At 40.6% G+C, this 19365-nt stretch overlaps 1 protein-coding gene across 4 annotated transcripts in view; it reads left to right on the top strand.

The window, feature by feature from the left end:
• LRRK2 (leucine rich repeat kinase 2) overlaps nt 1-19365 on the top strand; it is a 101027-nt gene that overhangs the window by 65924 nt on the left and 15738 nt on the right. For 3 of the 4 annotated variants that reach the window (XM_020796985.3, XM_020796987.3, XM_073000646.2), the window contains exons 29-42: nt 1580-1809; nt 2432-2559; nt 2752-2970; nt 4688-4889; nt 9657-9745; nt 10787-10974; nt 11321-11475; nt 12301-12447; nt 12590-12781; nt 13602-13748; nt 14956-15056; nt 15721-15911; nt 17057-17217; nt 18924-19094. In XM_020796985.3, coding sequence (XP_020652644.3) covers nt 1580-1809; nt 2432-2559; nt 2752-2970; nt 4688-4889; nt 9657-9745; nt 10787-10974; nt 11321-11475; nt 12301-12447; nt 12590-12781; nt 13602-13748; nt 14956-15056; nt 15721-15911; nt 17057-17217; nt 18924-19094 — 2321 coding nt within the window. Of the gene's footprint in view, nt 1-1579; nt 1810-2431; nt 2560-2751; nt 2971-4687; nt 4890-9656; nt 9746-10786; nt 10975-11320; nt 11476-12300; nt 12448-12589; nt 12782-13601; nt 13749-14955; nt 15057-15720; nt 15912-16446; nt 16479-17056; nt 17218-18923; nt 19095-19365 lie in introns of all 4 variants that reach the window. The other variant, XM_073000645.2, reaches the window with a different exon arrangement.

Below are 19365 nucleotides of genomic sequence, written 5' to 3'. Positions count from 1 at the left end.
AATAAAGAAATAAATAAAATACCAAAGGCTTACCCATCCTTTAAAAAATAATAATATATTTTTAATAGTTCAAATTGGAAGAAGAAATGATGGACAGATTATTATCATAGGGCGCTACACCGAAATATTGCAGTGTGCAGAACCTCCACTTACAGTAGGTCCCTAGCCATTCCAGCCCCCCCCCCCCATTCTTCTTTTTAGGAGTTGGATAGCTGTGTTGTGATATTTTACATTTTGATAGGTGTGCGAGCATATAAGCCTATTTATGTTCATTTTGTAATGTATAGTCAAATCCAAATGCTGTACTCTTTTTTTGCCTTGATGAAAAACATAAACATAACGTATTTCCAATATATTTTTTAAAAACTTCAAATCTCCCATGGCATGCATGATTTTTTTTAAAAAACCAATTACTCACAAGTCACAATCGCAAACCAGTCGTGATACAGACAGGGCTGCCCATCTTGTTGGTGCTACCACAGGTGCTGCCTATTGACATCCTTCTCTGCTTTGCGTACTCCATTTTTGACTCCAGTGTGTTTAGCACATGCTGTCCTTTACTGGTCTTTGACCGTAATAAAGTATACTACACATGCTGTCCACACTCTTGCGTTGCTCCAGTCCTTTCTGGAACATCTGAACACAACGGATGTTTTCTTTCATCTGGATGTGAAAGTTGATTTTGCTTTCAGAAGGACAGGTGATATGTGCCCAAAGAATTTCACTTAAGATATTGCATTTCATGATCATCTGCCGAAGGGAGTTATACATAGCAGAGATGCTGTTTTCTAATCCTTAAGCTTGCACCAAGCAGATTCTTGCAGATGCTTCAGTAGATGGATGATGTTTCTGTGTGGTTATCATTCTCAAATATTGAACTGATCAAAAGAAACCCAACTACATCAGAGCTGTTTGTGTCTTTGTGACTTCTAGCCTGCTTAGGTTCCTGAATCAGTTTCTCAAAGAGTTCTGTCCCAGTCTTGTTTAACACAATTTTCAACGGAGAGTTTTGTTCCATTCTGCTAGCTTTCAGCTTATCTCTTATTGTATCACAGTGAACAAAAATCATGTCAGTTCATTGCGCAGAAAAGTATGATTCTTATCCCCCCAAAATTTTAATACTGCTAATGCTGAATTTGACTGCATTGACTGATTGGTGATTACCTTAATCTCATGTTGGACCTTCACCTAGAAATGTAGTACAACTGGACAATCTTACTATGTACAGAAATGTATCCCTAGGTTTCCATACCCCCTCTAGCACAAGTCTGAAGAGGTATTAGTCATATCCTAAATTACTGGAGTGAGATTCTAAAATTTCACATTACAGTCACTAAGCAAATTATAAAAATTCAAAAATTAATAATTTAATTAATGTTGCCATATTCTATATGTCTATAGATGTTTTGAAAGGGCAGGCCCAGACACTTACTAATTAAAAGACATTCTGCAGCTATACAATTTTGCTCTCCTCCTCTGCTCTATTTGTACCTTGAAAAGCCTCATCTGGAGACATCTTTTATATTTGAAGATTAATTAAGGTTGTCTTAGATACCTGTACATGTCTTTCTTCATCCAGATTTCTTCAGCAGCGTTTAAAGAAAGCTGTCCCTTATAACCGGATGAAGCTCATGATTGTTGGGAACACCGGCAGTGGTAAAACTACACTGTTGCAACAGCTAATGAAATGCAGACGGCCAGACCTCGGGATTCAGATTGCAACAATCGGAATTGATGTGAATGACTGGAAGATCCCAGTCAAGGGCAAAGTAAAGAAGGATCTCGTATTAAACGTTTGGGACTTTGCAGGTATTTCATCATATTTAAATCTGACATGGGGCCAAACAGGGTAAACCTATGCACATCAGAGACCTATTTAAGCACTGTCTAATATTTGTATACATTCCCTACAGGTAGAGGCAGGTGCTCTAAATCTGCCCTCTCTGTACTCAAGTTTCATTTCTCTTCTACCTTTGGAGGTTTGAAAGGGGCTTCCCCATGTGAATTCTCTTGCTGGAGAAAATAACAATCTTGCATGTAACCTGACACTTGGTTTCCGTGGGAAGGGGGCTTCACAGCTTAACATAATTATGCCTTGCCACTAACCTATTAGGAAAGCCCTTTTTCTCCGGGCTTGATGCAAGCCTCGGCCCCCTCTCCCTCTTTGCTTGCTTTCCTTGTTTTGTTTGTTTTATTCTCTTCTTCTCTGGCTTGCAACCTGAGCACGCATATAAACTTTTCTTCTTGACCTCTGACCTATGTGGGCAGCATGGTGGATTTCAGTCTCCCAAGAGGTTTTGCTGAACTGGAACTCTCACCATTTCAGAATTTGGAAAGTTCTGTAACTTGTAACGAGGATGAATGTAATGTCCCTCTGCAGCCATCCATAGCTGACTGCACAGTGGCCGGATTATGCTCTTTGTTGTTTTAGGTCAGGAGGAATTCTATAGTGCGCATCCTCACTTCATGACCCAGAGAGCTCTGTACCTTGCTGTTTATGACCTTAGCAAAGGAGAGGCTGAAGTGGATGCTATGAAGCCATGGCTGTTTAATATCAAGGTAACATGTTTATAAATAAATAGATCTTGGGGGTTCTGGTGTTGCACAGAGGTTCTGAATCTGGAGCTTCAGAAAATTAGGTCTAAAATGAATGGGAGGGTGCTGATTAAGTCGGCAGAACTGCCCAAACTAAATGTGATGGGTACAGGATCATAGTCCTAACTGAGCAGTGTCATCACTCATGCTTTGCAGGCCCGGGCTTCATCCTCACCTGTGATTCTCATTGGTACTCATTTGGACATTTCTGATGAGAAGCAGCGTAAAGCATGTGTCACTAAAATTACCAAGGAACTGATGAACCAAAGGGGATTTCCAGCTATTCGAGATTATCACTTTGTGAATGCTACAGAAGAATCTGATGCGATGGCCAAGCTTCGGAAAACCATCATAAAGGAGAGTCTGAATTTCAAAGTAAGCAATGTTGCTTAATGGCAGAAATCCTGTTGTGCAGTTAACCAAACAGCATTAACTTTTAGAGACGGTTTGCAATAAATTAAGAAATCTCCATAGGCATTGTCTGTTGCACACTCAGTGGTGTGACTCTGCATGCAACAGATGATGCCTATGGAGATTTCTTAACTTCTTGCAAATTGCTTGTAAAAGTTAATGCAATTTGCATAACTGCACAACGGGATTTCAGCCACGATACACATATCCAAGTGTGTATATATGTGTGCACCCCATTTATTTATTTCATTTATTTTCTACCTTTCTTCCAAAACCAAGTGCTCAGGCAAAGTACAATTAAATAAAACAAATCCAGGTAAAACATAAAATGAATAAGGACTTTACAAATGTAAAATATATGCAGAGGTAACAGCTCCTTGTGGGTTCCAAAGCTGGTTTCTTCAAAACTCTCTGGTTTTTCCCCTCCTCCTGCCCCTTCTTTTCTCTCTCCCCATTTTTTCTTAGTTTGTTTCTTTGCTTTGCTAGTCTTTCTGTCCTTCCACTTCTCTCTTTGATCTGCTTGAAGCATTCATGGAGAAGAGCTGACGGGAGGCCCTGTGAAGAAATGTTTTTCCAGGCCTGCGTCAGCTTTTCCAACTTTGTCTCCCATTGGAAAGTGTTCAAGATGGTACTGCAGGCTCAAACAGCTTTTAATTAACTAAACAACTGATTCATTTAAAAATGAAATAGTCCCGAGAAGTACGCATCCAGGTCTCTTTAACATCCATTATAAGTCTCAGTTGTCTTAGGTTTCACAGCCTTGGAGGTATGACAGAAAAGTACACATACACATATGTTCCCTTCTATTATTATGCATGCATAACTTTGCAGGATTTTTTTTGACAGATTAACTTATTAGTGCTTCCTTCTCTAAGGCTTGTATATTTGTATCAGTGTTTGTAGGGGTGAATTTGTAGCTCTCAATCTACAGAAGCACACTTACCTTAAAATTCTTGCCGTAGAGCCTTGAAACAAGATTGTAATTCTCTAGATTCTGCAGCAGACTGCAGTTCCCAGATTTCCCTTGCCAGCTTGGCTAGTCCAGTATCTAGTCATTTATGGTGGAAAAATCAGTAGTACTGGTGCATATGTTTGCTATTCTGCCTATTCCTGTTTCATTAAGAAGGACACAATGTGTTGAATCCCCCATGTAGCTTCTTTGGACTGCAGGTCCAGAATCACCCAGCCAGCATAGCCAGTCAAAATCTAAACCACTCAGTTATTTATGTTGTGACCTCAATAGTATATGTACAAATTTTTGTGCTTCTAGCTATTACAGTTTTAGAGATCACATCACATTGTTTCTCTAGCAAATCAATAAAATATAAATAATGAATTTATTAATAATTAATTATTTTGTGACTTAAAATGTTGGGTGTGGTTTGGAACCGGCCTTTATCTGAACTAAAGTATGCCCCAAGTTTTAGGCAAAGTGGGCAATTTTTTTGCAGGACCCCTAGTGAAGGAATCAGTCACTAAGATATTTATAAAAGTTCCTGAAAGTGTGTGTTTGTACCTGTTGGATAGCTCAGTGGTTTTAGGTCTCTGGCTGCAGAGTCAGAGGCTGGGAGTTCAATTCCCCACTGTGCCTCCTTAATAGGGGCAATGATTTGTAGGGTCCATCCAATGTTGCAGTTCTAAGGTGGTGGTGATGATGATGATGATGATATATGTTCTACAGATCAGAGACCAACCTGTTGTTGGGCAGTTGATTCCAGACAGCTATTTGGAACTCGAGAAGAGAATTTTAGAGGAACGTACCAAACTTCCAGTTGAATTTCCTGTGATTGACCAGAAGCGACTCTTCAAATTGGTTCAGGAAAACAAGTTGCAGTTAGAAGAAAATGAGCTCCCTCATGCTGTTCAGTTTCTGAATGAATCAGGTAACGTGCATTTTCAAAGAACGTGGTCATTTTGATTGTATTTGTACAGAATGGGGCCAGTTTGAATTTTGTGTTCCCAGATTGCTAGAAGCCAAGAGCCCAGCTACTTGGGTTGGTTCCAGCGGGCAAGCTTTCCTATTCTACCCAGGTTCCTCAGTCATTCTGCAGTGACGTTTCCTGATATGCAGATCTCATGTCCTCTGACATGGGGGGGGGGGGGTGCGCGCACGGCACTGTTGTTTCAACTACTGCATTTGGTGCTAGCTACAGCAGTACTGTATGCTGTGTGGTGTAGGAAGGTCCCGGCGCACTCTCTTGCATGATATAGCCCTCCAAGCAGATAGAGCAGCGTGGAGCTTGCTGTAGCTGTCTGTCAAAAAAATCGCACAACACTTTGCATGCAAAGTCCTTCAGATCTGCTCTGACTTGGATGCTGTCATTAATACAAGTCCTGTAGATGTAATTATGGCCTGTGACGTAGCAGGCCGCTCTGATGTCACTGCCAACTCAGGCCTCTCAGAATGCCCTCCACACTACTTCACACTCGCTGCCACCAATTGTAATGACTATTCAAGAAGGACAAAGGTTTCCTTCAAAACAAAACAGGTTTATTGAAATAACAAAATAAAATATGTGAATCACAAGTAGCTAATCACGATGTCAATCACTGTTTCTTATTTAATCAATCACAGACTTTCTCTCACTGACTACTTAGGCACACAGGCTTCTAAACAAGCTCTTTCTCTCTCACACTCCAGATCTGATCTCCCACACTCTCTTCACCCCCTTTTTCTTCCAGCTCCTCCCTCTTCAGCTCCACCCTCCGCCACCCCATTGGCTGATGATCCACTGCCCAGCCGTGACGGACAGGTGGGGTCAGGGCTGCCTGTTACATTGCCCCTGCTTGTCTGGTCTTGATAGATAGGTTTCATTTTTGCAGCCTGATGATGTGGACAGGACCCATGGAGAGGTGAAGGTTACCGCTTGTCTGCTGGACCCTTGCCCTTTCTGGCTTATAAAAGCTGCCAGAGAGGGACTGACCGAGTGGATGCGAGGGGTGGTGAATAAGGGTAGCATCCCAGCATGACTAAAGGAGGTAGTAATAAGACCATTATTGAAAAAAACCCTCCTTGGACCCCACAGTACTGAATAATTTCTGGGCAGTCTCTAATGTCCCATTTTTGGGCAAGGTGCTGGAGCATATTGTGGCTTCCCAGCTCCAAGGGTTCCTGGATGAGATGGATTATCTAGATCCATTTCAGTCTGGCTTCAGAGCAGCCAGATTATGGGACAGAGACTGCTTTGGGTGCCTTGGTGGATGACCTGTGCCAGGAGCTGGACAGGGTGTGTGTGTGTCCCTTTTGGTTCTGCTGGACGTCTCAGTGGCTTTCAATACCATGGTGTCCTGGGTTATCTCTGTGGAGTGGGACTTGGAGGCACTGTTTTACAGTGGCTTCAGTCCTTCCTGGAGGGGAGAACCCAGAGGGTGGTGCTGGGAGACACCTTTTCGATACCCCAGCCTTTGTCCTGTTGTGTAACTCAGGATTCTGTTCTGTCTTCTATGCTATTCAACACCAACATAAAGCTGCTGGAAGAGGTTGTCTGGAGTTTTGGGGTTCACTTGTAGTACACAGATGACACCCAACTCTAACTGTCCTTTCCATCCAAATCCAAGGAAGTTGTCTTGCTTCTAGATTGATGTCTGGTGACAGTAATGGACTGGGTGAGGGCAAATAAACTGAAGCTTAATCCAGACAAGACAGAGGTGCTCCTGGTCAGTCAAAAACCACATCAAGGAAGAGGGATAGCCTGTACTAGATGGGGTTGTGCTCCCCCTGAAAACACAGGTCCACAACTACTGGGTTCGTCTCTGAGCCTGGATGCCCAGGAGTACATTTGCACAGTTAAAACTAGTGCACCAGCTGCCCACATTTCTTGAGAAGTCTGATCTGGCCACAATAACATGTGCTCTGGTTACATCTTGGCTGGATTACTGTAATGCGCTCTGTGTGGGACTGCCATGGGAAAGTGTTCAGAAACTTTAGAGGGTCCAAAATGCTGCTGCAAACTGGGGCTGATTACAGGGAACATATAACTCCCCTTTTACAATAGCTTCACTGGCTGCCAGTCCATTTCCAGGCACAATTCAAAGTGCTGGTTTTAACCTGCAAAGCCATAAATGGCTTGGGTCCAAGCTATCAAAAAGATCCTATCTCCCTCTATGAGCCTGCCCAGCTGTTAAGATCATCGGGGAGGCCTTTCTCTCAGTCCCACCACCTTCGCAGGTGCACTTGGTGGGAACACAGGAGAGGGCCTTCTCTTTTGCTGCTCCCAGACTCTGGAACTCCCTCCCTTGGGAAGCTGGCCTGGCCTCGTCTTTGCTGTCCTTCCACAGGCAGGCAAAAGACCTCTCTCTTAAGGGAAGGCTTTTCCTTAGTGACTGGCATCCTGAGGGGTTTTTTGAATGGATTCTTCTGATCCGATATTTTTAAATGTACTGTATGTTTTTTTATTGGCCATTCAAAATATAATACTTATTTAATACTTTTAAAATATTTTTGCATTTACTGTTTTTGGTTTTTAAATCCTGTCTAATCGTTGTAAGCCGCTTTGGAATCCTTTTAAGAAAGCTGGGATAAAAATATTTTAAATAATTAAGTATGGTTTGGAAATAAGTTCATATCAGTTACTACCCTGAAAAAAAATGTACTGAGCTAGTGGGGATTGGCAGAAGACTAGAAAACTATGTCTGCCCTCCAGCAGGCACTTTCTATTACTGGGAATGGATCATGGGAGCTTCCCTCCTCTGACAGTCCACTTTGTACAGTGGTGCCCTGCTTGACGATTACCCCGTTAGACGACGAAACCACTTGACAATGAGTATTTTGCGATTGCTATAGCGATCGCAAAACAATGTTTGTATGGTTTTTTTTCGCTTCACGACAACCGGTTCCCTGCTTCGGGAACCGCTTTTTCGCTTAACAATGATTTGAAAACAGCTGATCAGCGGCTCTCAAAATGGCTCCCCACTGTTTTGCTGACCTCATTTTGCAAGACAGGGAGCGGAAAATGGCTGCGCTATGGAGGATCTTCGCTGCACGATCAGGTATTTCCCCCATTGGAACGCATTGACTGGTTTTCAGTGCATTTCAATGGTTTTTTCGCTTGACAACGATTTTACTTAACAGCGATTTTGCTGGAACACATTATCATCGTCAAGCGGGGCACCACTGTATCTTGGTTGGACTCAGGGGAAGGAGGGGGCATTTTGTTCCTCCCTTGCCAACCTGCTTACTTGCCCCTTCACATGATGACCAATGTATCTGAAAAGGAGAGAGCTCTTCACATTTGTTGGTCATCACATGAAGAAAGTGACTATGGAGCAGTTCTCTGTAGTGAAGGACTCAAGCCATCCATCCCCTGTCTTCCCTGAGTGGCTGAACCCATTCATTGAAATCCTTTCCTCCACAAACATGAATGCAGCTGTTCCAATCTATCTTTCATGGAAAACTAGATGACAGCTAAATCCTATTAAGCAAGTGACGGCCTAAATGTACTCAGCTTTTCTAGATAGTTCCATGTATCTTTTTTTCTATTTGTGACCTGAGTATAATATACTTTCTGGAAAAATAAGTTTAGATAGTGATACGGATATTTTTTGCTGTTGCTGCTGCTGTTTTAATCTGCCTACAAGTCAATACACTGTAGGGCACAAAGATAAGATTAAAAATTGCAGCACAATAAACTAAGAACTAATTAAAACTAGCAGTCATAACAAGAACAGTATGCCTCGTCATTCTAGGAGAACAAACACAATTTTAAAATCGTTGCGATACTTAGGACATGTTGAAATTTAAAGTTTCAGTACATAAAACATTGCCATTCTCCCCCAAAATTACAAACTATTGCTGAATTATTGTTCTTAAAAGATATTTCAAAGTAGTAAATGTTTCACAATGTGGGAAGCTAATGAGTAAAATAATATAAAGAAAAATGATGTACTAAGTTATAAGAATATGCTGGATCAGGCCAAGGGCCTATCTAGTCCAGGTTCCTGTATCTCAGTGACCCCACCAGATGCCTCTGGGAGCACGCAAGACAACTAGATACCTGTCTTCTGATACCCGTCCCCTGCCTCTGGCATTTTGAGGTACCTTCCTTTGAAGCCTAGAGATCATATATGGAGTCCCAAATGCTGTACCCTTCCTCATTACTTTCCAGTAATCATTTTAGTCACTCTCTTCTGCACCTTTTCCAGTTCCACTATGTCTTTTTTGAGGTGTGGCAACCAGAACTGAAAATTAAAATGAAATATAATTTTAAAAACTTAGATGTTAGTGTTTTACCAGGAAAAAAAACCTGTTATTTATTGAGCATGTAAAGGTAAAGGTTCCCCTTGACATTTTTAGTCCAGTCGTGTCCGACTCTAGGGGGTGGTGTTCATCCCGTTTTTCAAGCCGTAGAGCCAGCGCTTGTCTGAAGAGTTTCCGTTGTCACGTGGCCAGCATGACTAGGGAATGCTGTTTTACCTTCCCACCGAGGTGGTACCTATTTATCTACTCACATTTACATGCTTTTGAACTGCTCACTCTGGCGCGCGGATTCGATCTTACGACTGCTGGTCTTCTGACCGTGCAACACAAGTTTTTGTGGTTTAGCCCACAGCGCCATCACGTTCCCTTATTGTAAGCCTTTAAAATGTAACTACAAAAGCACGTTGCCTTCATGTATACAATATCTGTTGATACATATTAATTCTTCAAACAGGGGTTCTGCTACATTTTCAAGATCCAGCACTTCAGCTTAGAGACTTATATTTTGTTGATCCTAAATGGCTTTGTAAAATCATGGCACAGGTAAGCTTATCTTTTCCAGAACTTAGACCCTTCCTGCTCCACCTTGTTCTCTCATCCTGTTCTTATGTGTTTATCTTGTGTAGCTAAATGTATTTCCTTGTCTTCCTCCTGTCTTCTAGCTATAGATCCAACCTTTTCAAGAGCTTTTAATTAAACAAGGGGGAAGGGATGGTGACAGCTCCATGGTTCCCTCATATATGTCTGAGAGGGACTTCTATTGCAAGACTGGGCAATTTTGAAGGAGCTGGGAGTCCTTTTTTACTTCCTTGACCCATTGCATATTGCACTATCCCATCTTGTTGAAACCAGAAGTAACTAGAAGTCTATGTCTAGATTTATTTAAAAAAATCTTCTTTTGACCAGAACAAAGTACATGGGAGGCATAGCAGATGGAGAGTCTGCATGTATATTGCCATATGTTTGTGTTCATTTGTAAGTCCAGCTCCTGATTTGGGGGAGACCATTGTAAAAACTTAGGGCCCTGGACCTCTTTCCTCCCTCCATTTGTAGAAACAGCTGTTGGAGTTCTAGACCCACACAGTATGCCAGTATTTATTGCTGCCTGTGATCTATCTTCGTTTACCCCCTTACATGTTTTGCATTTATCGGAAGCAAGATCAATATAATTAAGATGGTGGTGTGAGCAAGTTGGGGTGTGCCATCTGAAAGTTGGCATTCCACACTGAAGTCAAGCTGCCAGACTTTTGCTGACAGAAGCAGCAGTGGCCTGGCTGCACCAGCGGTGTTCCAGCAACAGAACTGAGCAGGTTTCCAAGCTTCTATAGCTGAACTTACCAGCATGTCCATCTTAATTGTGATGCCCCTGCCCTGTCCATTTAAAATGGCTATGCTGTTGAGTTGAGGCACACCGCATGGGTCTGGAGCTTTACCCAGATATCCTTTCTGGCTGTTATGTCTTCATTCTGTTTGGTGTGCAGCCAAACGATGGCTGCACACCAAACCTCTGTTGGGAATTAGATATTTGTTATCATAAGACTAATGCTACAAAAATTTACAGTGAGTTCGGTCTCTTCTCCGTAGATCCTGACAGTGAAGGTGGAAGGCTTTCCTAAGTATCCAAAGGGAATCATAAAGCGATCTGATGTAGAAAAATTCCTGCTCAAGAAAAGCAAATTTCCTAAGATGTACATGTCACAGTATTTCAGGCTTTTGGAGAAGTTTCAGATTGCACTGCCCCTAGGAGAAGATCAACTCCTTGTTCCCAGCAGGTAAACAAAGATCTGAAAGCACAGCTGTGTCAGTAGACTGCAATATGAGTTATAGCTGCCTTGTTTTCATATGTGTAAAATAATTGTCCTCTAGTACAGTGGTCCCCACCCTGAGGAACCCAAGTGTTTTGGACTGCAACTCCCAGAAACTCCAGCCAGGGCAGCTGGTGGTGAAGGCTTCTGGGAATTGCAGTCCGAGAACTCCTGCGTTACCCAAGGTGGGGAACTATGGCTCTAGTCCCTCACTGTGGATTACATTCAAGGACAATACACTGTGTATGTCATGGCTGCTGCTGATTCCTTCTGTATGCCGATTTAAGGGGAAAAACACTTTTTTTTCTTCCAGCTTGTCAGATCACCGACCTGTTATAGAACTGCCCCACTGTGAAAACTCAGAAATTATCATTAGGCTGTATGAGATGCCATATTTTCCCATGGGATTCTGGTCCAGGCTAATCAACAGGTTGCTTGAAGTATCTCCTTATATGCTTTCAGGAAGAGGTATGTCCACCCCCCACCTGACTGTATCGTTGCTCAGCTTCCTATGGCAAACAAAACTTTAGTTCAGTAGCTTTCAGGGAAAGCAGCGGCTGACTAATCAGCAAGTGCCTGTGGCATGTGGTTTCTGCTACTGGGTTTTGTTGTTGTAGTAAATTCTCCAAGATTTGTCACATTGACATGGTGGCGCTGCGGGTTAAACTGCAGAAGCCTCTGTGCTGCAAGGTCAGAAGACCAGCAGTGGTAAGATCAAATCCACGCGACGGAGTGAGCCCCCATCGTTTGTCCCAGCTCCTGCCAACCTAGCAGTTCGAAAGCATGTCAAAATACGAGTAGATAAATAGGTCCCACCTTGGTGGGAAGGTAACAGCGTTCCGTGTCTAGTTGCGCTGGCCATGTGACCACAGAAAATGTCTTCGGACAAATGCTGGTTCTACGGCTTGGAGACGGGAATAAGCACCGTGTCCTAGAGTCGGACACAACTTGACTAAATGTCAAGGGGAACTTTTACTTTTACCTTTTTTGTTTAACTAGACTTAGAGTTTCAGTGTGCGTTCTGGACTGGCAGTTGAATTTTATTGTCATTGATGGTGAGATATTGTCACCTAACATGGCTGAGGTGGCTGTAAGCCATCATGGATTGCAGAAGTAGGAAGGGGTGGTTCCATGTGATCCAAGACTGATGTATATATTCTTACTCTATATGACAACACATAGGTGAGAGGGCAATGCATTTTAAAAAAAAAAAGCAAAACAAGTGTAGCTTCATTGCACGAAAATGGATTTACAAAAACAATCTTTTTCCTCTCCTCCCTTCTTTCTCTTTAGAACGAGTTCTTCGTCCTAACAGGATGTATTGGAGGCAAGGCATATATTTGAACTGGTCACCGGAAGCTTACTGCTTGGTGGAATCAGCAGATTTTGAAAACAATCCAAACAGTTTCCTAAAAATTACAGTGCCTTCTTGCAGAAAAGGTTAAACTTGCAGTATACCCTGTCTGTGGTGTGATGTGGTTTGGTTTGGTTTGGTTTAGTTTTCATTTAAAATCTGCATCCCACTTGAAACTGTAGAGGTAGCACACTACAGCTTTACTACCGTCTTCTTGTCTCACTTCAGGTTGTATCATTTTGGGGCAAGTTGTTGATCACATTGATTCTCTTATGGAAGAATGGTTTCCTGGGTTATTAGAAGTGGATGTATGTGGAGAAGGAGAAACACTCCTGAAAAAATGGGCATTGTACAGTTTTGAAGATGGTGAAGAGCATAAGAAAATATTACTTGATGATCTACTTAAGAAAGCAGAAGAAGGTATGTATAGTGCTTCATTGAAGCTATCCTGGAAAAAAAAATTGTGATAGGAAGACCACTGTGTATTTCATATTATTTATTTATTTATTTAATTTATATGCCACCCACTCTACCCAGAGGTCTCTGGGCAGCTTACAATAATTATCAACTTCTTAATGTTAAAACAGATTAATTATAATAACTATGAATCAATCTCTATATTAGACTATTCATAGCATTCTATTGCTGTCTTGCTATGCAGTATTTATTTGTAAATGAATCCAGAGATGGTTAGCAAAAAAAGAGAAGTCCCTTTTCTCGTACATACATTCTAGAAAATCCATATATCACACAGCAATACAGCTGCCCCCCACAAATAGCATCAGCCTAGGTGATAAACTCCAGGCATTTCCTGTTGCTGCAGTTGCAAATACAGTATATACAGCAGCTCTAATCACCATTGGATTGTAATACGAGTGGTATCTAATTCCATGCCTTGGAAAAGAAGCTTCCAGTTCCCTCGGTAGTACATGGATTGAAAATATATATAATCAGTTAAGCCAAGATTTTGCACTTTGGAAAAAAAAGCATGTTTTGAAATGTACTGTTTTGGTTGCTCTCTTACTCAGGAGAAAACTTTTGCCCATATGACATTTGACAATAGATTGATATCTATCTTCTGTGCTTAAAAAACAATTGTTGCCACTTATACTTGGGGAAATACAAAGCATTATTGTTCTAAACTGCACGTTTTAAGCATAGTTTAAGTGATATGGCTGAGTAGACAAACTGTTTTCACTATCCGCACCTGTATATGTGTAATTTCTTTTTATCTATGTAGGTGACCTCTTGATTAATCCAGATCAGCCAAAATCTACAATCCCAATAGCTCAGATTGCTCCAGATTTGATCCTGGCTGACTTACCTAGAAATATCATGTTGAACAATGATGAATTAGAATTTGAACAAACTCCAGAATTCCTCCTAGGTATCTAGTATTTTACATCTCTGCTTCCTGTAACTAAGAATTACCGAATGTCTTGTATCACCTTAAAAATAGCAAATCTATCATGTCACAAGCTTTTATGGCCAAGTGCTTAATATTTATTTAATGTAAGCAAGGAATACAACACAATCAGCAACTTATTAATAGTTCCACTAGAAAAGAAACCACTTCAGCGTTTTGTATATGATCATCTTTGATTTTAATTATTTCTTCATCAAAATCCCTGTTGCATTATTTCGAAGTAAATTGTATTTTTAGAATATTGAAAGAAAAATTTCTTTCTGCTATGTAATATATAATTGTTTAAGGATGGAATTAAGGTTACAGTGCTTTAAGACTTAGTGATTTGTATTATTGAAGGCTTTCATGGCCGAGATCTGATGGTTGTTGTAGGTTAATACTCAACTATCCCACACACTACACCAGAATACAGAGTTCTAACTCCTGTCCTCTGAAGATGCTGGCCACAGAGACTGGCGAAACGTTGGGAAGAAAAACTTTTGGAACACAGCCAAACAGCCCGAAAAACAGACAACTAACTTAGTGGTTTCTTTCCTCTTTAGCTCTGTTTAACATGGATATGTGAGGCCCTGCTTTGTTTTAGCTTACGTTTATGAGCAACTAGATGAGTTACCTGACATCTTTGCCAGCATTCCAGAATTGTAGTTGACAGCAGCATGGCACATTGGGTTATTTTAGTGCAGTTGTCTATGCCAACCCTTAGCCGTGTGTGCGTGTGTGGTTCCTCCATACCATTGTTTAAATAAAAGTGGCAGATAGACAGAGAAATAGAAATGAGAATGAGGGCTATCTGCACCAATCACCCTGGCTAATATTCCAACAAGTGCACTTATTATTCTGAGAAGATTATAACATTCAGCTAAATTGTCATAGTAATAATGTGTGCTTGCCCAAGGTCACATAGACTGGCTATTCTGTGATGCACATTGGGGAATTGAAGTCCCAACCTCTGGTTCCACGGCCAGATACCTAACTCACTGAGCTATCCAACCAGCTAAATCAAATAATTATTTGTTCTGTACATTGTCTACTGCCATAGCTATACAGAAGAATGCCTGCAATTTAAAACACATGAATGTAATGCTTGGTATGTTTGAAAAACATGATACCACACTCAAGAATGACAGTGTGTGATTCTAATATTGTGTTCTCTTTTCTTTCGGGAAAGGTGATGGTGGATTTGGATCTGTGTATCGTGCTTCTTACAGTGGAGAAGAAGTAGCTGTAAAGATTTTTAATAAGCACACATCTCTTAGGCTTCTAAGACAAGTAAGAAATAGAAGGATGCTTCTTTATAGAACATATTTAGGATAGTTTGCAAAATAGAATTTTTCTTTTCCTTCCTTCCTTCCTTCCTTCCTTCCTTCCTTCCTTCCTTCCTTCCTTCCTTCCTTCCTTCCTTCCTTTTGTGCCTGCCTGCCTGCCTGCCAGGAGTTTCTAGACTGGAGTACTGCAAAGTGCTCTTCACAAAGCATAGCAAAGACATGGCTCTTTTAGAAGGCCATTGGAGATTGTGCTGCTTGATAGCTATGGATATGGCCTTGTTATAGATATACTTTGTGATTAGTTTTGCTGTTCTGATTTTGGAGAGTTGTTTCATTCAATGTGTATGTTTTTGTATTTACTTCTAATATGCTTATTACTAGCCTCCTTCAAATTGCCATGCAAAAGAGAAGTAAGGCACTAGTAATTTAGTTAAACGATATCAAATATACATAAATATCAGTATAATGGGGGAAGCAAAGATCTGCAAGCTCCTCTTAAACCATTTATTTGTCACCTTGTGTATGCGAGATTGAACATTTCCCTCAATCTATTTTGATTTCCTGCGAACATCCCCTAAGCGCAAAGGTGCTAATGCAAAACAAACAGAACCACAACAAACGCCAGTGTTAACATTTCTGTCCTTTCACTTTTATTTTACTGTCTCCAGGAACTTGCAGTGCTTTGTCATCTCCATCACCCTAGCTTAGTGTTCTTGCTGGCTGCAGCAGTGCGTCCCCGGATGCTTGTCATGGAGTTGGCCCCAAAGGGGTCTCTGGATCGATTACTGCAACAGGACAATGCAAGTCTGACCAGAACACTCCAGCACAGAATAGCTCTACATGTAGCAGATGGCTTAAGGTATATCAATCTAAAATGACCTTTGGAGTACAAGTTCATTAAAAGCCTTTCCCTTTCAAAATATATTTCAGATCTGTTCCTCCATTTGCCCTCAATCAATGTTCACTTTTAATAAGATATCTGTTGAGTTTCATTTATGGATCACTTTACTATATATAGGCTTTCACATATTGAATCTGGGCATGTGTTCAAGTACTCAGATTCTATGAATAGACAGATAAATATGGAAAACCCACAGGATGTTTGGTGCTATCAAATCCTGCTGAGTGTTATAGAGGCTTATTGCTTAAATTTCTTATTGTGATCCATGCCATTTCATGCTGAGTGGTATTTACAGGCTTGCACCTGGAAGCTAGCTCCCTTCAGGAGGATTTACGGCTGAGTAGACATATATAAAACTGTGCTAATAGGATGTTAAATTAAGCAAAGTACCTTCCATTAGAATAATTTTGAATAAACTGTTTCATATATACCAATTCCTAATCTGATCAGCTAAATTCTTCTTCTACTTCTTCTTGATCTTGTCCTACTGCAGGCTGACCATCATTGTAGCTATTATGACTTCAGGTGTGTTAGCTTTATACGGTAGTGTTGTATCCAAAGCCATTTCCCACATTCTTCATCTAATACGTTATTCTTCTTCCTGCACTTTTAAAATACTCATTTTATCTTAAATGATTGGTTGTAAAAAAATCTATATTTTCTGTTTCTCACTACAGGACTGAAATATTGTAGCTTTCTACATTTAACATCTGTGATGTTTTGATCTTTATTAATTTCCTTTATTCTTCATTGCTTATCCTCTTGATTCCTACAATTTTGAGATAAATTTATGTTTCAAATTCTTCTATTTATTTTATGGTAGCCTGTATTAAATTGCATAATGTATAGTAGTAGAACTATGAAACATAGCACTGTTCCATGCCCATTCTCAAAATCAGTGTTGCATCTTGCATTCTTCATATTAGTAAAGCTGCTTTGGACCCTCTCTCTTCCCATTTGTATTGCTTGACCACAGTTAATTCAGTCAAATTATGTGGCACGTTTATTTGCCAACATGCTCCACACTTTCATTTTGTGTCCTTAATGGATTTTTATGTAATATTTCAATGAGCATTTCCAATGCATATCTTTTTTTCTAATAGGTATCTTCATTCAGCAATGATAATCTATCGTGACTTAAAGCCTCACAATGTTCTTCTATTTACATTGTATCCCAATTCAGCAATGATCGCAAAGATTGCTGACTACGGCATTGCCCAGTATTGTTGCCGAATGGGGATAAAAACTTCAGAGGGCACAGCAGGTATGAAAGAATTCACGCTTTCCATTTAAATTGAGTAACACCTGCATTGTGGAGTACTGCCATCTTCATAATTGTTCCTTTGCCTGGTTTCATCTTGTCCTGTCTTCTCTTCATTTCATATATAGGAGCAGGATTGATATGGAGGTACTGTACAGTGGTGCCTTGCACAACGAATGCCTCACACAACGATGAATTCACACAACGATGGCTTTTTCTGAAAAATTTGCCGCCTCACACAACGATGTTTCCTATGGGGAATTTTCGCACAACGATTTTGGGACCATGCTTCACACAACGATTGCGTTTTGGGTCCCCTGTTTCACTGAATGATGTTTGCAAAAAAGAGCAGGAAAGGTGGCTATTAACAGTTTTTAATGCTTGGGATCATTGAAGAACCTTCTAATACGGGTGCACACCTGATTTGGCTTTGATCTGAGTCTTCGTTAATTTATGGTGAATATTTTTGTGCCCCATAGGAAACAATGGAGCTGTCAGATTTTGACAGCTGTCAAAAGTTGGTGGGGGAAAAAATTCAGCAAAAATTAACGAAAAGTGAGATCAAAGACAAATTAAGTTTGCACCCGTTTTAGAAGGTGCAGAAGCTATTCCAAGCATTTAAAACCGTTTTTGACCCTTTTATGACACACTTAAATTTGCAAAAATTGACTTCGCTAAACCATTAAAATGCATTGGAAAGGCTGCAATGCATTTGAATGGAGGAAACATTGTTTCACACAACGATGTTTCCTATAGGGATTTTCGCTTAAGGATGGCAATCCGTTCCAATTGGAACGGATTAACCAGTTTTCAATGCATTCCTATGGGAAATGGTGTTTCGCAGAACGATGATTCACACAACGATGAATTTTTTGGAACCAATTAACATCGTTGTGCGAGGCACCACTGTATAGTGTAAGAGATGCTGTAATACAATTCGTTTTGATGAGCTCAGTAACTCAGACAAAGTTATTTTAATTACAGTGGAATAGTTTTACTGTTTAATTGGGCTTTGTGTATGGAATAATTAAAATTATTTTACTGTTCTTGTCTGGCCTCACAGTGAAGCATTCTACAGCAGATTCCCCTATTCAAGTGCCCTCAAGATTCTTGGACCGCAGTTGCCATCATCCCCATTTAGTTTGGCCATGGAGTGTGCTGTCTAAGGAAGATGGAATTTTGTAATCCAACACATAGGAAGGGGGCACCTCATTGGGGAAGTCTGGACTAGAACGTGTGCCTTACCAGCATTTCCATTTACACTTTGTGTTTGTGAGCTGCTTTGCTACCCACATAGAAGGCCACGCAACAAATGCAAAATGTCAAGGACTTCCTTGTTTTTCTGTGTATATTTTTGTGTGTTGTGCGAGTGTGTCTGCAGATGTGAGTTTGAAAAGAGAGACAGAAAGAGAGCAAAAAACGGAAGGAGCCATCTTGGCTATGGGATTTTGGGAGCTGTAGTTTGAAATTCAAAAATGTTTCTCAGGGCCACAGGGTGGTAATTTTTACAGAACTTCTCTGTACTGTTAGGTTTATACTTGCCTTTTAGACATACAGTACATGGCTCTTCTGGGCCACCATTTTATTTCTGTTGAACTCCTGTGGCATTCAGCATTATTTAAGATTCTTAAATTAAAATGAGTGCAGCATCTGCCTGGCAAGAAATGTAACAATTAATGACTTGTGTTGTTTTGTTTTGATATTTGAAGGATTCAGAGCACCAGAGGTTGCAAGAGGAAACGTTATTTACAACCAGCAAGCTGATGTTTATTCATTTGGCTTGCTCTTGTATGACATTTTAACAGCTGGCGGGAGGATATTAGAAGGCATGAAATTTCCTAATGAATTTGATGAACTCGCTATCCATGGAAAATTGCCAGGTATATCTCATTTTAATACTGTTTAGTGCATGGATTCAGTGGTTACTGCTTGCACAAGGTGGTTCAAGTCTGAAGCTTTTCCTTTCTAACACAGAAATCTAAAAATGCACATGGTTGTAAAAATAAATGCAAAGGGTGTTTAGAATGCCCCTCCCTCACTCTTAATTTTTGGGGGTTTTGTTTGACTGACATTAGAAATACTTTCTTGTATAGTTTTTCAGTACTGGAATGCTAAGTGAAACCCAGCTCTCACTGTGTCTTTATTTACTTC

Source organism: Pogona vitticeps, chromosome 5 (genome assembly GCF_051106095.1).
Source record: "Pogona vitticeps strain Pit_001003342236 chromosome 5, PviZW2.1, whole genome shotgun sequence".
Taxonomy (NCBI): Eukaryota; Metazoa; Chordata; class Lepidosauria; order Squamata; family Agamidae; genus Pogona; species Pogona vitticeps.
The sequence above is the reverse complement of the archived record's forward strand: the minus strand, read 5'-3'. Positions and strand labels throughout refer to the sequence as shown.